Source organism: Doryrhamphus excisus, chromosome 5 (genome assembly GCF_030265055.1).
Source record: "Doryrhamphus excisus isolate RoL2022-K1 chromosome 5, RoL_Dexc_1.0, whole genome shotgun sequence".
NCBI classification, from domain to species: domain Eukaryota; kingdom Metazoa; phylum Chordata; class Actinopteri; order Syngnathiformes; family Syngnathidae; genus Doryrhamphus; species Doryrhamphus excisus.
In genome coordinates this window covers 6299359-6316528 of record NC_080470.1, presented here as the reverse complement: position 1 = coordinate 6316528, position 17170 = coordinate 6299359, and the positions used below count along the sequence as shown (strand labels likewise).

The 17170-nt window shown below is 40.8% G+C and overlaps 2 protein-coding genes and 1 long non-coding RNA gene across 19 annotated transcripts in view; 1 reads left to right on the top strand and 2 right to left on the bottom strand.

Annotated features, from left to right (window-relative positions):
• Window positions 1–5402, bottom strand: part of LOC131130024 (discs large homolog 1-like protein) — an 85723-nt gene extending 80321 nt beyond the window's left edge. For 2 of the 6 annotated variants that reach the window (XM_058074059.1, XM_058074062.1), the window contains exons 1-3: window positions 4868–5200; window positions 2449–2619; window positions 679–1534 (exon numbers count right to left, since the gene is read on the bottom strand). In XM_058074059.1, coding sequence (XP_057930042.1) covers window positions 679–1534; window positions 2449–2619; window positions 4868–4886 — 1046 coding nt within the window. In that variant the 5' untranslated portion in view covers window positions 4887–5200. Of the gene's footprint in view, window positions 1–678; window positions 1535–2448; window positions 2620–4867; window positions 5201–5271 lie in introns of those variants that run through there. The other 4 variants (XM_058074058.1, XM_058074060.1, XM_058074064.1 and 1 more) reach the window with 4 other exon arrangements.
• On the top strand, window positions 4646–5957 carry LOC131130028 (uncharacterized). Its single transcript, XR_009129946.1, has 3 exons — window positions 4646–4760; window positions 4883–5020; window positions 5827–5957. It is a non-coding gene; the product is annotated as an uncharacterized LOC131130028 (long non-coding RNA).
• A 5782-nt stretch (window positions 5958–11739) lies between these two features.
• lrrc7 (leucine rich repeat containing 7) overlaps window positions 11740–17170 on the bottom strand; it is an 80508-nt gene continuing 75077 nt past the window's right edge. For 8 of the 12 annotated variants that reach the window (XM_058072556.1, XM_058072553.1, XM_058072555.1 and 5 more), the window contains 2 exons: window positions 15274–15348; window positions 11740–12315 (listed from right to left, as the gene is read on the bottom strand). In XM_058072556.1, the coding sequence (XP_057928539.1) occupies window positions 12205–12315; window positions 15274–15348 (186 nt within the window). In that variant the 3' untranslated portion in view covers window positions 11740–12204. Of the gene's footprint in view, window positions 12512–15273; window positions 15349–17170 lie in introns of all 12 variants that reach the window. The other 4 variants (XM_058072557.1, XM_058072558.1, XM_058072561.1 and 1 more) reach the window with 4 other exon arrangements.

Below are 17170 nucleotides of genomic sequence, written 5' to 3'. Positions count from 1 at the left end.
TTCAAGGTCCTGGAGTGGCCTAGCCAGTCTCCAGATCTCAACCCCATAGAAAATCTTTGGAGGGAGTTGAAAATCCGTGTTGCCCAGCGACAGCCCCTAAACATCACTGCTCTAGAGGCGATCTGCATGGAGGAATGGGCCAAAATACCTACAACAGTGTGTGAAAATCTTGTGAAGAGTTACAGAAAACGTTTGATCTCTGTCATTGCCAACAAAGGGTATATCACAAAGTATTGAGATGAACTTTTGTTTTTGACCAAATACTTATTTTCCACCATGATTTGCAAATAAATTCTTTAAAAATCAAACAATATGATTATCTGGATTTTTTTTTCTCATTTTGTCTCTCATAGTTGAAGCGTACCTATGATGAAAATTACAGGCCTCTCTCATCTTTTTAAGTGGGAGAACTTGCACAATTGGTGGCTGACTAAATACTTTTTTGCCCCACTGTATGTCTGTTATGTAGTATTCTTAAAAGTAAGGATGTCCCATAATATCAGCCAGCATAAAAATTAGATATTGGTTCATATCGGTATCAATCTTTCTGCTGATAATGATAATGGTACATGAGTCATGACGTCAGGCTACAACTTTTAAACTAAAGTTCAGTTCAAATGTAACATTTACTGTACATGGTTTTATTAGTACATTTATACACTGATCAAGTATGAATACCTCTTATGGGGTCCTTTGCTTTGTGGCCCAGAGGGACTGGTTGGACTGTAGATACCAAATATGGGTTTTCCTTGACTGGGTGTCACTGGACTTGTTCTGGGAGAATCTTTGCTTGAGTCTGGGTTTTTGCCTAAGCCGGGGTCCTTGGTGGTTGACGTGAAGAAGGTAGCATCTGTGACTGTGTTGGTAGTTGGACTGGTGTGAGGAGTGGTGCTGGATTGACTGTGTTTGTCTGGAGTAGTGTGAGACACTAAGCCTTGGATTGTACCCAGGACCAGATTTGAAACAGTGGCCAGATCAGCAGAAGTGGCTGGACTTTTTTGTTGATCGGCAATTGTTAAGGAGCAATCTGAAGAAACACTGGTTGTGTTGGCATCAAGAGGTGTGTTTGCATCATTTGGTGATATCTGATTCTGGGTTTTTAATGATGAAGGGATTGTGCAGGAGGCCACACCTTTTTCGGTGACTGCATTTGTAGATGCAGAGGGGGATGAGGGCTTAGAAATTTCACTGACGATGGGCTTCAAGGATCCATCCTGTAGTGGAGGAGGCGGAGCCCGATATTTGACTTTGGCTGGTTGTGACTGGGACTGTGGTGGAGGGGAAGAGGGCTTTTTTGTGGGTGTCGGAATCGGAGGAGCAGGGGATTTGATAGACTTGGGTTTTGGAGATATGTATTGGGGCTGGGATGTTCCACCATGAGTTAGAGGGGTCGTGGAACCTGAGGTGGGCACTGGCGCAGCTGAAATTTCTGGCACTATGTCGTCGGAGGAGGGTGATGTCACTGTATCCGCTGTTGGATCGGGTGAACACTGGCTGTCAGCAACAATAGTAAACTCATAGTACTCTTGAATATCTGAAAGACAACAAAAATTAAAAACAAATTTGATCAATAAATAGTGATTTTTTTATTTGACATTATTATTTACAAAGGCATTAGAAGATGATTATTGATGCTGACTTTGGTCAATAAATCAGTAGGCCGGGTGACTGTATTACCATCTCAACCTTGCGATTGTGAGGCAGTTTGCTGGTGACTGCATCTTCTGAGCAATGATTCTCATCCCAAACAACTGCAACAATAGTGGCCTCTAGTGGCCAGTTTATTTTACTCAGCTGAGAATTTATCATTATATCCCCTTTCTCAAGTAAAGACTGCATGTCTTATCTTATCCTGAAGCAACAGATGACACTAGGTCTATTCATCATTCCTGTCTGTGGCAAACAGAATGTTTTACACCACAAAAAAAAAAACATTTCACACATCACAAGAGTTGTTTCTGGGAAAGTTGCGGTAAAACGTTATTGCAGCAGTTTTTTTAGTCTTACTGTAGAATAAATCAAATGCAAAGTCATACTTGTGTGTGAAATGTTGCATATTAAGTGAAAATATATAAACTCGATAAATCTGTCATTGTCAGAGCAAGAAATCACACTGGAAATCATCATCATCAATACAGCCACATAGACAGTGTCTTGTTTTTTGCCAATGAGTAGTTGACCTTGTGTGTCCACATTACATCTAATTTGTTTCATTTTACACAAAGTAACAACTTATTTTCTTCTTCCACTTACTATACTTCCTAAACAACAGTATCATTCATACATCAAACTTTAAAACGATTTACCATACCAAACAAAAGCTTAACAATAACAATTAAAGCCACACATAAATCCAGAGATAACAAGCGACTGGTATTTAAATTATACAGCACTGCACCGTAGTTGTAGTGACTCGCTGAGTCGCTAAACATATGAAGAAATACTTACCAAGCAGGGCACTGAACAGCTGGCTTTGGAACACACTGATAACTCTGTCCAGAGACTGTTGCAACTGGTGGTCTTCCTCAACGGGGCACTGTTTTATCTGGTTCCGGTTCTGCTGCCTCTGATCTAATTTGGCCCGATACTGCTGGAGTAGCTCTAGGGCTCGTTGAGCATCTGAATAAAACACATATATATTGAATAATAAATAACAGTGATACAATTATTATCAACAAAGTATATCTTCAGGTGTGATGAGTGAACTGAATATATGTTTATTTATTTATGTTCAATTTTATACCTAATATTTTCAGAATCACTGCTTTTCTGGCCATTATTTCCCCTTTGATATTGTTGTGGAAATAGTCAAAGAATTTGGGTTGTGGTGGGTTGAGTTGTGTATTACTTAACCCACCCACCACACCTTGAACAGGTTGCACATTTTGTTCTTTAACTGAGATGGAAAATGTGGAGAATGTAGCTAATTGTTATGTTGAGTCTAAACAGTGTCAACTAAAACTGAGCATTATTATTAGGGATGCACATTTTTTTTCCCCAAGTCAATACAGATAACCTCTAAATCCGTTTTAGGAGGATAAGCGGTGTAGAATTTCGGCATCAGGGCCTCTCTGGCAAACAGTTTGCACCTTTCAAATGCACAGTGATAGTGATAGGAACAAGCCCCGGGCGTCCGGTGGCTGACCAGTTTTTTTTTCCATCATCACTGAATGTTTACAGAACATTTTGGCCAAATATGTTAGTGAGAAATCCCTCAAAATCGATGGCATGTTTGTTTACAAGTGAGCTCAGAGGACATTACGACATTTAGCAGCACGTCATACTAAAGAAGTGCTTGATATGCTCATGCTAACCCACTTACGGAACAGTACGGGTAATTTTTAATATCGGTTATCTTGAGTCATTTTATTTATGTTCTTGGATTTCTCAGTATGACGTCATAATATTGTGCACCCCTAATTATTATCTTTGTCAAGTCAGAATTTGAAAGTGCCTGTCATGAGTAAGAAGAAAGCAAATCTAAAGAAAAAAAAGAAACAGTTGTTGACCCTATTGTTTGAACCCTGACTGTTATGTCAGAAAGCACGTTCAAGAAGACAATTTTGGAGTGGTCTAGCCAGAGTCTGGACCTTAATCCCATTTTTAAAAGTCTATAGCGGGAGCTGAAACTTTCAGGATTTAGAGATTATCTGCAAAGTGGAGCGGATCAAAATGCTTTCTCAGATGTGCACAATGACAGTGGTCCAGCCCTGAACATGCCGGGGACCAAACCAGGGTCCACACATCCCCACCGAATGAGAGTTAAATCGAACAGCACTAGCCAAGGAGCTAATAACCCTGGGTTGTCCACTCATTTTCCAGTGTAGAGGTATAGACAATTTATGCTAGGAGTCCACGGACGACGTTTGTGCCAGTTCACGCTAAAGATTATGTAATTGGCACAAGTGGCTCGCTGTGGCCAACCGGCGCCAACAGTGGACTCCTAGCATCATTGGCGCAACTTGGCTCGCGCCATTACATTCCAGTGGATTCCAATAGGCGGATAGTTTGCGACAATTGGTTCCACTTGGTGGATTGATTGATGCAAGTGGCGCGACGAAGACTTTAAACATTTTGAAATTTTCTTGCCGCCAAACTCAATTTTTGCCACCGTTACGGGCCACCACGAGCCAGTTAGGAGGCAGTTTGAGCCACTGCAAGCCACTTGGCTCCACAGCAAATTGCATTGCCGCAAATTGGCACCAAAAGGTGCCGGCCCAGTGCACTCTTAGCATTACTATCACACCGCTATACACAAACGGTATGATGCAACAACCCTGGTCATAGGGCATTTTAGTCACCGAAACTCAAATAAACTATTACCTTTAATGTTTTTATTGTATGTTTCCGTTATACTCTCTCTGATGTAAAAACAAAATTAATTTAACATGAAAATCTGTGACTCTCAAAGGAGATAAATCAATAAAATAATTCCCCCTAATGTATACAATATAATAAACAATCATACTTGATAATCCCACCATGTACTCTAGCTATCTTTGTAAAATGACACACCTTTTAATAATCTCTTCTACTGACTGTAATTGAAATAGGTGTACCTAATGAGCTGGCCAGTTTGTGACGCCGGGTAAACATACATTTATGAGACTCTTCTCATGACGCGGTTAAAGTCTGTCATTAGCAACGCCACTATAATCCACCTGTGTTGCATACACGGTGTGTTGGCGCATGCGTGAGCAAAATAAACAATTCCACGTTTCACTTTGTGTTTACATTGCAGGCAATAATAGATTTTCGGGGTAAGTTTCGCGAATCGAGGCACATTTAAAAGTGTAAAAATGACTTCACAATTCATTTGACAGGTAAAGTTGAACAACGGCATGATTCAAATAAAACATACGTGTACCTTTCTGTCGCACAGGCATGGTGACGCTCCCCGAGGCTTGAGTCGATGACTGTCTGTGTCGTTCCAAATGTCAGCCTCTGTCCCGGGACTGGCTGTCGCCTCCAAACGGGGACACCAGACGGACAAAAACTCCCAGCCTGGCTTTTCAACACGGTAAAAATAAAAGCAGAAAAAGTTCACTTAAATCCTAAAACCATAGTCGAACCGCGACGGAGGGAAAATAGACAAATGTAGAGTTCAAACAAGGCAAGGACTTTGAGCTCAAGTGGTTAACTCTTTCACTTTTAAAAAGGTCTTGTCTTCCTTCAGTCTTCTCTCAGGTGACTTAAAACGCTTGTCAGACCGGTTCCAAGGACACACTTGCAGATAAACACGCCTCTGAGCACACACCTTTAAACACTCACCTTGAAATACTGTTAAAGCTGCTTTTTGAGCCAACCATAAGCAGCTTGACAGCATTGTTATGCTAAACAGCCATATTGTGTCCGCGGATAAAAGGGTTTGGATCCACACCCAATCAATCCAATATAGATTTTGGTTTACAGGGAGTAAACCCCACTCTCTGATGTCACACCCTCGTCAGGGGCGTATTAAGTCATTTGGGGCCCAAATGCAAAATTACTGGGGCCCTCCACATCCTTGTACAGTGTGTGATTTAGGCCACTTTATTCCTGCTGTTAAAATCTGTTAGCAGCTTAGGTTTTTTTCTATATTTATTTCCACTTGTCTTTACTTAATGTCCGTTCTCACTATAAATTTACATTTTTTTTTTTATAATTTTCAAAAATATTTTTAATTCATTTTCTACCGCTTATCCTCACGGTCACAGGGGTGCTAGAGCCTATCCCAGCTGTCTTTGGGTGAGAGAGGGTACACCCTGGACTGGTCGCCAGCCAATCACAGAGCATCCTATCTTCATTCATTCATTCATTCATTTTCTACCGCTTTTTTCTCACGAGGGGCGCGGGGGTGCTGGAGCCTATCCCAGCTGTCTTGGGGCGAGAGGCGGGTACACCCTGGACTGGTCGCCAGCCAATCACAGAGCATCCTATCTTCATTCATTCATTTTCTAACGCTTTTTCCAACCACCTGATGTTCCTTTATGTAAATTGATAAGCATGTCTGAAACAAATAAACCATACCATCCATCTATTTTATATGCTGCTTATCCTCACTAGGGTCATGGGGATGCTGGAGCCTATCCCAGCTGTCTTCGGGCAAGAGGGTACACCCTGGACTGGTCGCCAGCCAATCACAGGGCACATATAGACAAACAGCCATTCACACTCGCGTTCATACCTATGGACAATTTGGAGTCACCAATTAACCTAGCATGTTTTTGGAATGTGGGAGGAAACCGGAGTACCCGGAGAAAACCCACGCATGCACTTGGAGAACATGCAAACTCCACACAGAGATGTCCGAGGGGGGAATCGAACCTAGGTCTTCCTGTTCTCCTGACTGTGTGGCCTACATGCTAATTATTTCGGCTTTCCCCTGATTACGGAGTTGCCAGCCACAGCGGGTCCTGATTCCGGATGCCCTTCCTGACAAATACCGATGATGCTTACTAAATTTGAAGGAGGCATCTGCTCCAAAGTCCATAACGCTAACCACTACACCACCGCTGGCTCTTACCATACCATAACATACTAAATTCAATGTCTCAGACTCAACTGTAACCCATGAATCACATGCCTGAATAGGTTCAGTTTTATTGTCATGGAATAGAGGATAGGATTTGATAGGATTAAAGCTGCACTGTCCGATGCTTGTCTCCCATCCCTCAGTCTGGATATATGTGATGTAACTCTGGCTGAATCTGCCAAGAAGGTTAATTTTTGATTTGTCTGACTGACTGCGTCGACAGTCAGACAAAAATCAGTGTGCCGATTTTTACTAAACTTGCTGGGACTCGAACATATAAGTTTGAATGTCACATTTAGAACAGAGCCGTAGGAAAAATTTTGATTTTTGTGCAAATGTTGCACAAAAGGGTACAAATTTGGCAAAACATGGAACAATATTGTGATATCAGTGCTATTATTTTTCAGACAACCCTATGTTGGAACTGTTAAAAAACCCTAAGATGGGACCCCGGAAGTCGAATTGAGTTGAAATTTCAAGAATAACCATAGAATCTAGTACACACCTTTAGGGTACTTGTGCTGGTGCCCATCTTTGATCCTCATTTAAATATACTGTGGGTCATCAGACGTTGGGAGAGGATGGTGTTATCGGATTAGTTGACTTCTAAATTGCAAACTACACAAAGTAGAGTTGTTATCCACTCCTGTCTCTGTTCCTCGTGTTAGCATGGCGGCTGAGGCACTTTGTTATCATTTTATGGCCCTTTAAAAGGGAACTGCACTTTTGTTTTATTGTTGTTATGAGCTGAGCCAGAACCCCACCAGGAAGACTCATGGTTATCACATTGTCAACCACTAAAATACTGGCCCATTAAAGTGGATCTGGTGTACACTGACATAGTCAAACAGCATCCACAGTAGCCTCTTCAGGGCTGTCATTGTTTACAAGTTTGCAGGCGTGTCTTACTTTTCGAACATTTAAACCACACCCATGGCTGTAGCCGACAGTAGTCTTTTTCAGACGGACCGCAAACATTTATTTTTGATGCATGGGAAGAAGCATCTGTAAGAATACAGATAAATACTATGTAGTATCTGTATGTTTGTATGTTAGGCTGGTTGTTGGCTTTTTACAGTAAGGTTAGTGGGTGAAGTTGGTCGCAACACCGTTCATTACATAACAAAAAAGCATATTTAGAGTTTGACTCCTCCATGTAAAATGATCACACTGTTCCCACTAATTCCAGTCATCGCACACAACCAGGCAATATTACGACACTGTCTTTGCAAAATCATATGTATTTCCCATTTCCATTGTGTCATTTGTCAGTTAATGCATGCAAAATTACAGTAAGGCACACATCTGTGCGCCATGTTGCACGCAGTATAGGCTACTCTCTCACTGTCTGGTTGTAGACACTGGAGTGACTGTAGGAAATCACACACACACACACACACAGATCAGCTGAATGCAGGTCACGGGCATAGGCTGTGGCATTGTCATTGATCAGGTCACTAGAGGATATTGACTGCTTTTGTTGGATTTGGGGGCTTACACTACACACACATACTGTGCATTTGTGTGCAAAGAAATTTATGCAGGATTGTTGAAAAGTGGGATGGCCAGTAAGGACACAAAAGTAACATTTTGTCCATGAAAAGACAGAGGAAAGGGGAACAAAGCATTCAGTATTTTCAGTGTGGGTGTGTGTCTATTGTTGATTGTTGGTCTCACAAAGAGTTGCCAGAGAATAGGGAATAAATATAATCTACCATGGTAATGGATACCAAAACCATGCCCGGATGTTCATACAATTTGAACAGTTCCTCCAGAGAAATACATTTCTCCAATCACATTAAAACCTGTTGTGTTATTCCTCGCTGTTGAAATTGGTCCTCCATGTGTTGAAACCACAGGTGTGTGCTGTGTTGCCATACGTCCGGCATAGATAGCACAGGCGTTGTTACTGTAGCTGCCTCTTTAGCACTGAGTGGCACCAATATGGCCGTGCTGTTGTTGGTTGACATATTACTTGTGTCGAGGGTCACCAAATGTGGAGATGTGATTGAGAAGGAGGCAGGAGTGGAGGATAAGTGGTGTAAAGTGTTTACTCTCCACTGAACAAGCAACAACGTCTCAGTTGCTAACAACAATCATATGACACGGAAATGAAACCGTCAAAGCGTGATATTTCTGTCCATGGTTGTCATCGTCAGAATAACATACCGGTCCATGCCTGTCTTGTGGTACAAAGCTCAGCTAGCTCAGCTCATAGATAAATAAATAAACGTCAGGATGAAGCTGTTACGTTAATGGAAAACAGGAAACAGACAAAGAAGCATCTGTCGGGAAGATGAAAGGGAATAACTTCAATCCATCAAGGAAAAGTCTGCATAATCCTTATTTTTTCTTTGCTTTATGTAAGCTCATGGTCACTGTTTGGTTCGGACGTGCTGAATGGGGCTTGTGTTTCTTTATACTTGTTTAAACCAAACCAATCAATTAAATACGCATGATATTGTTGAAGTTGACATACATTTTAAATTAGTGTACCAATCTTTTGTTTATATACAGGTACACCCTGGACTGGTCGCCAGCCAATCACAGGGCACATATAGACAAACAACCATTCACACTCACATTCATACCTATGGACAATTTGGAGTCGCCAATTAACCTAGCATGTTTTTGGAATGTGGGAGGAAACCGGAGTACCTGGAGAAAACCCAGGCATGCACGAGGAGAACATGCAAACTCCACACAGAGATGGCCGAGTGTGGAATTGAACACGGGTCTCCTAGCTGTGAGGCCTGCGTGCTAACCACTCAACCACTGTGTAGCCCCCTTTTATGTATTTGTAGTCAAAATTATATAAATATTATTTGACCAGTTCTATGAATGTGACTGTGAATGGTTGTTTGTCTATATGTGCCCTGTGATTGGCTGGCGACCAATCCAGGATGTACCCCGCCTCTCTCCCAAAGTCAGCTGGGATAGGCTCCAGCATAATCTTGGCTAAATCCTGATAAGTGGTATTGAAACTAGATGGATGGACAATAAATGACCCCCACGGGTGGAGTGAAACAACGTACACCAGAAAAACCAGATTACCAATAGTGACATTTTTATTATTTGTACAATAGAGACTTTAATACATTATTCAAAACACTTCTTATATACTGAAAAAATTGTACGTTCCAAAGCCCAAAATGGCTTCAGTATAATTGCTGCACAGCATTTTTTCAATTTTATACATATATTTTTTGTTGTTGTAAAAACTGTATCTTAAATAGTATGTACAGACAGCATCTGCAAAATGCATTCTAAACACATGATATATATTATATATTCTTCGGCAGTTACATTTCTTTTTCATAAATATTCAAAATTAAAACTGGAAGGATTTCAACTTGCATTTGCAAATAAATAAATAAATAATTCCATAAATAAATTAAAACAAAATAGTTGCTGTAAACCGTCACTAAAAATTCCCCCTGGCGTTGGAGGTCAAAGTAATTTTATGTCACACAACAGAAGAAGCAGCATTCAAGTCGAGTAAGTGTATACTGCAGAAAGCATGAGTACATTCACAATTAGTAGGAGTCATTTTAAATTGAATTTCTTTCACAGCTATTGTACAGTGAAACTGTCTCAGCTCTTATGCAGCTTATCACATAGAAAATGATTTTTTTATGACCATATACATATATATATATATATATTTGTATAACACAAATTACAATTACAGTAGAAATACATTTTGTACAGTTTTGGATGGTACATGTTTCGGTTTCCAAGTCACACTGTGCGTACCTCCATCTATAACATTATTAGAAGAGTCATTATAAAATATCACAACTTTTTAGCAACGCAAGGTATAGCAATATATTTAGAAAGAATTACCTGAAAAATGTAGTAAAAATAATTATATTATCAAACCTTTTTCTTTCTTCGCATCATAATACCTTTCATGGTTTGAGATTTGACATTAGATTGAGTTGGAAGCTGTGGTCACACCCAAATAATTCAACTGTATAATTTAGTGCCACTAACTGAATTCAATGGCTTGAGTTGAAACATTTTGCTGGAGAAAGGGGAAAAGACAAAAATACACAACACAACCTGTTTACACGCATGAAATGTGCTATTCCACATGAACAAATCTGTAGTTAATGCCATCGTATTACAATATTAAGAAAATATTGAGTATGGAGTTGCAGAGTAGTTGTAGTCCTGTAAACTGTTTTGAAGAACCTGTACGTCGGATTTCGTCATGTTTTTTTCTAAACGCAGTTCATTAAATGGTCACAAAACAACAACATGGACTAATTTAGTGCCATATACCACATTTGAATAATAGGTTATTCTAATAAAGCCCTTGAAATCCTGCATACTGGTTCTTTAAGCATAACAGAGACTTGGTTTTTCCAACTACTCACTCACTGAAGCCATGCAGGCTGTGGCACTGTGGGCAGACCAGATGTGGGCCGCAAAAATGTAAGTTCTGGTATTTTGGGCTTGTGTAAATATCACTTGGGAGGATGAAAGGCTTCATATGGGACCAAATATAGACCATCATCCTCACCAATGGACTCCAGCTCTATGTCCACAATAGACATGGTTGCATTCTGTGTGTTTATAATACAACCGGTAAAAACAAAGTGACATGTTCAAAATGTGGCACAAACATTGTGAATGATATTACAGAGTGCATATGTGTTTGAGAGAGTGTAATATGGAATACAGTTGGAGGGCAGCATTGCATATGAAGTATGTTATGTATACTTGTACGTGTGTAAACATTAGCATGAGTTTCTCATTAGATGGCACTATAGGACACGCAGCTTCAATATATCAATATTGCTTTCGCTCTTTTTGTAGCACAGCTGTATAGCAGGCGGTTTTCTAAACAGAATATAAACAGTGTTGATGGGAGTTGAACCGAAAATGCTTATTCAACCCATAAAAAGAAAAAAAAAACCTGCCCTTTGTGGAAATTATCACTGTATAGTCACAAGACATAACTGAACTAAACTTTCAAAAACAATATGAAACAAGACTAGTTCAGGCCCCTAAGGCAGCTCTCCAAAGCTGCAGCTCAATGTATGTACACAAGGCAGAAGTTTTTTTAAAATGTTCATTTCTGTACACTAGAGGCAGACGTCAGAACAAGACAGCATTACAATAGAAATCATGTGAAATCAATCCGTAAAAAGGAATACTGCAGAACAGATTTACGGTACTGAAAGCAAAAGGACAACAGGTGAAGAACATAGAAGGTGAACTGTGTGTTTAAAAACAATAACAAATACCAAGAAAAGCTAATCAAAACAACCCTCATACATGTCTAGATACCAAACTAAACCGCCCCCCTCCCCCCAAAAAGAAACTGGATACATTTAGATTAGATGCCTAAATAACAACCCAAACACAAAATCCAAACTGGAGCAGCCCTGTGGTGACTCAAGTTGTAGTCTTTTGGGGGTCCTTCAGGCCGTTAATCAGGCCCCCTCGCCGGTAGACAGATAGACGATATGTTTCCTATGTTACATTTGGCACGAGAATTTGCCTATGATCCAGCAATAGGCAAAAAAAAGTCTGCATTCCCCTAAAAAGTTCTTTTTTTTTAAAAAAGAGGCTCATTTTTTTCACTTCCACCAGCCTCCAGCAGAGGGCAGGTGGGGTGGTGAGGGATGGTGACTAGCACAGAAGTGAGGATGTGTTTGTTTATTCTTATAAAGGTATTTCTAGGGAGTGGTGCTGTCTCTCAGAACCACCAAGTCCACCATCCTTTGGAAACTCTTCAGCAGAGAGACGGCTGTCTCGTGCTCCATGTGTAAAAAATTATGTCCATTCGCCTGCAAGGCAAACACGCAGCACAGTCAGCAGCATGTGTGTGCGCATGCATCTATAGATATGTACGTTGCAGTTTGTTTTTTTTTCCCTTATGTCTATTTGTGTGTTTGTGGAAGGATGGAGGGTCACTGCCATCATTAGCTCAGTAACACATCACTGTTGGGGAAAAGAGAGAAAAGTGGAGGAGCTATACACATGCTGTTGAAAGAGAAGGGGTAAAGACAATAAAGGACATTGAAGATGAATTCAACAATCGTGGAAGTGGGAGGAATGGAACAGGGAAAGGAGGATTGGATGCTAGCTATTGTATTTGGATATTTTCTAATCTTGTTAAAACAATATTGATATTTACTCAAATGCTTGTAAATATTCTCATTCCTGTAGGTCATCGTATTCTCAGGGCATTTCCTCGATCGTAACTGGACTGTTTCGCCTCTCATCTGAGGAGGCTTTGGGAGTTCATGCTCAAAGACTAGGTGGGACACAGTCTGACGCGATAGGACAGCTCTAGTTGAGGCTCTAGTCTTGATAGGACAGCTCTACTCAACACTCTGTAGGACAGCACTAGTCAAGGATCTAGACTTGACAGGACAGGTCTAGTCAAGACTCAGTAGGACAGCTCTAATCAAGGCTCTAGACTTGAAAGGACAGCACTAGTCTAGACTTAGTAGGGCAGCTCTAGTCTAGACTCTAGACTTGACAGGACTGCACTGGTCTAGACTCAGTAGGACAGCTCTAGTCAAGATCTAGACTTGATAGGACAGCTCTAGTCTAGACTCTAGACTTGATAGGACAGCTCGAGTCTAGACTCAGTAGGACAGCCTTAGTACTTGATAGGACAGCTCTAGTCTAGACTCAGTAGGACAGCTCTAGTCAAAACTCTAGACTTGATAGGACAGCACTGGTCTAGACTCAGTAGGACAGCTCTAATCAAGGCTCTAGACTTGATGGGACAGCCCTGGTCTACACTCAGTAGGACAGCTCTAGTCAAGACTCTAGACTTGATAGGACTGCACTGGTCTAGACTCAGTAGGACGGCTCAAGTCAAGATCTAGACTTGATAGGACAGCTCTAGTCTAGACTCTAGACTTGATGGGACAGCCTTGGTCTACACTCAGTAGGACAGCTCTAGTCAAGACTCTAGACTTGATAGGACTGCACTGGTCTAGACTCAGTAGGACGGCTCAAGTCAAGATCTAGACTTGATAGGACAGCTCTAGTCTAGACTCAGTAGGACAGCTCTAGTCAAAACTCTAGACTTGATAGGACAGCACTGGTCTAGACTCAGTAGGACAGCTCTAATCAAGGCTCTAGACTTGATGGGACAGCCCTGGTCTACACTCAGTAGGACAGCTCTAGTCAAGACTCTAGACTTGATAGGACTGCACTGGTCTAGACTCAGTAGGACGGCTCAAGTCAAGATCTAGACTTGATAGGACAGCTCTAGTCTAGACTCTAGACTTTATAGGACAGCTCGAGTCTAGACTCAGTAGGACAGCCTTAGTACTTGATAGGACAGCTCCAGTCAAGACTCTAGACTTGATAGGACAGCTCTAGTCTCAACTCAGTAGGACAGCCTTAGTACTTGATAGGACAGCCCTAGTCAAGACTCTAGACTTGATAGGACAACTCTAGTCTAGACTCAGTAGGACAGCCTTATTCAAGACTTTAGACTTAATAGGACAGCTCTAGTCAAGACTCAAGACTTGATAGGGCAGCTCTAGTTTGACTTAGTAGGACAGCTCTAGTCTAGACCCTAGACTTGATAGGACAGCTCTAGTCTAGACTCTAGACTTCATAGGACAGCTCTAGTCTAGAATTGATAGGACAAACCTAGTCGAGTCTCTAGACTTGATAGGACAGCTCCGGTCTCCACTCTAGACCAGTCTAGAGTCTAACTGGTGTGTGTCCCACCTAGTCTTTGAGCATGAACTGATCAAACCTGGGACACAAGAATTGAATTTGCTGTGATTTACATACTGATTTCATGCAGATTGTGGGGACATCTCTTTTGCACTGCCCTCTTTAGGTGACTCCAGATATCCAATGGTGGTCTGGCTGGACCATTCTATACACCAGATGGTCGTTATGGCGTTTCATAGTGACAAACATGCTACTGTAAATTCATTTAAAACAATTCTGGGCCATAAACACCACACTCCATGCACTAAATCAGCCACACTATTTCCACTGCCATTATTAGCCATGCACCGTGTCTCCCAAAACACTAGATGGCACTTGTGCTCCTTTCAGTGTGGGTAAAAGTTTGGCTTTTCTAGTTGACCTTTGACCATTTCAATGTTCATGATCCGGAATTTTTATTATGTCTCTGCTGAAGAGATTTTGTGAAAAAATTACCTGCCGGGCACAACTGTTGCCCCAATTTATGTCAAGCATCTTAGTAATAGTAATTTGCACAGAAGCAATACAGATGGCTACTTTTTTACATCACAAAGTACGATCGTTCGGCCTCCTCCATTCAAATTACTGTATGTTGGTACCGGTAGACATATTTGTTTTTGTCACAACCGAACTTATGTTATATATTACATATATTAATATTACCTCCAAGCAACAACCATTGAACATAGACATTCACTTGATCAGCCACTAGCACTGTACATATAACATTTATCAATTTCGACAAAATCATGACCCACGAGGCCACAATTAATTCCGGGTTACACCCTGCCATGGAGACACCAGCTTCGCTCGAGTCAGAAAAAAAAGTGTGTTGTATCATCCCCAAATCATACCGCCTGACCTGAAGACGACTGTGCATTAGAGAACTCCTCTCAATCTGACAGATTTGGAGTACTTTTTATTTGTACCTTTGCAATAAAAAACAATGTCTACATAATCTGTCTCGTTTATCAGATTGGAACGGGGAAGGGAGGTTTTGGAGAGGAAAGGAGAACATGGTTGTTACTGGTTCATCTGATGATGTGTGAGGTTGTTACCTGCAGTATCTTGTCTCCAGGCTGCAGGGCGGATGCGGCGGGCCCGTCATGCTGTACCCTAGTAACAAAGATACCCTATAAGTCAAAATGATACAAGGTTAGGACAACACAGGGACACGATGGTTTAGAATCTTTGCCTTTCTCATTATGTTCTTAATATCCACCCCCCTCTGCCAAAATATACAAGGGCATCCATTTGAATTCTAGAAGTGCATGCAAATACAATCAATTTATTCAAAGTATTTACAATGCCATACAAAAATTTGAGTTTGCCATCAGAAGATGAATATAAGACCGGAGAGCAAGATTTCAGTTTTTATTGCAGATATTTACATCTGGATCGGAACAAGAAGAGTTTTAATGAGATTTTTTGGGGGTCTTTTCTGTACTTCTTTGGCAAATTCCATCCGGGCCTTGCTATTCTTCTTGATAAAGAGTGGTATGCATCGCCTACTGAAGCCATTGTATTTTTCTCCATGGAGTCGTCTATGAATAGTTGATAGTGAAACCTTCACTCCTACCTACTACTTTACAGCTCTCACAATGGTGTCATCAACTGCCCATGGCCCTGTTCGTCTGTTAATTACTACACAAGTGGTTTCTTTCTTCTTCAGGACGCCATCTGAGATTCATACTTACCTGTTTTTCACCCATAAACAGCTCTCGGGTTTTCATGTTGTTTTCACCTCTAAATGCAGTCTTCACAGACAAAACCTATCCTTCGTAATCTGAAATTTAGCATAGACATTTTGTGCTATTTATTGATTGAATAACAGGACACATGAATAACAGGACACACGCGGGCATCAAACCAGTCACATGTTCCAATACTTTTGGATTCATAATTACCTGTTTTTCAACCATAAACAGCTCTCGGTTTTTCTTGTTGTTTTCACCTCTAAATGCAGTCTTCACAGGCAAAACCTATCCTTCCTAATCTGAAATTTAGCATAGACATTGTGTGCTATTTATTGATTGAATAACAGCACACACGCGGGGCATCAAACCAGTCACATGTTCCAATGCTTTTGCTTCCATAAAAAATGGGGTGGGTTCAAGTAGAAGGTGCTATCCGATCCAGATGTAAGTACCGGGAAGAGTAAATGCTGAAATGTTGCTCTCTGGTCTCATATTCATCTTCTCATAGACAAACTCAAATGTTTTCAATCTACACAAAAATAATTACATCGGCCTCACTGTTCCAGTACTTTTGGAGGGCACTGTAATTATTTTAAGTTCTTACACTAAACTACTTTTACTCTCTGTTAGGTTATATCCTTAACTATGGTCTAAAAGCACCAAAATATATTTTCTGATTGCTCAGATAAAGACTTGCTCCTGTGAAGATGTTAATATATATAGATACAGAAAATATAAAACGGGGTAAGAACAATAGGTATGGAATGAGTACTGTGTATAGGGGAAAGAATAAGGTTGTCAGGAGGGCAGAAGACTAAAAAAAAATAATCCCCCATATTGTCAATAAATGACCCCAAGGCAGAGATTATAAAAACACCAACATCTTTTCACAGTGTGGTGAAAGATGCTTTTGAAGACAGCGTGGGACAATGTGGCTGTATCAGCTCAACATGTTTCAACAGGTTGTGACTTGTTGAAGGCATGGCTAAGAGATGGGCCACATAGGAGGGATGCCAGTTAATAAAGAACTCAACTCCATAGTAATGCACACGGAGTGAATAGTTAAGACGTACAGATACATCGCACAAAAAGGAGGGCGGGTTGGGGAGGTGTTAGTTCAATTATAACACTGGCATTTATACAGTGAGCTTCATACATTTTTATATTATTTGTATTTCTTAATTGTTATTTATGCTAAATGACATTGGTATGAGGAAACTTGACCCTTCCTTGTGTTGTCATATGGAGCTCACTGTAC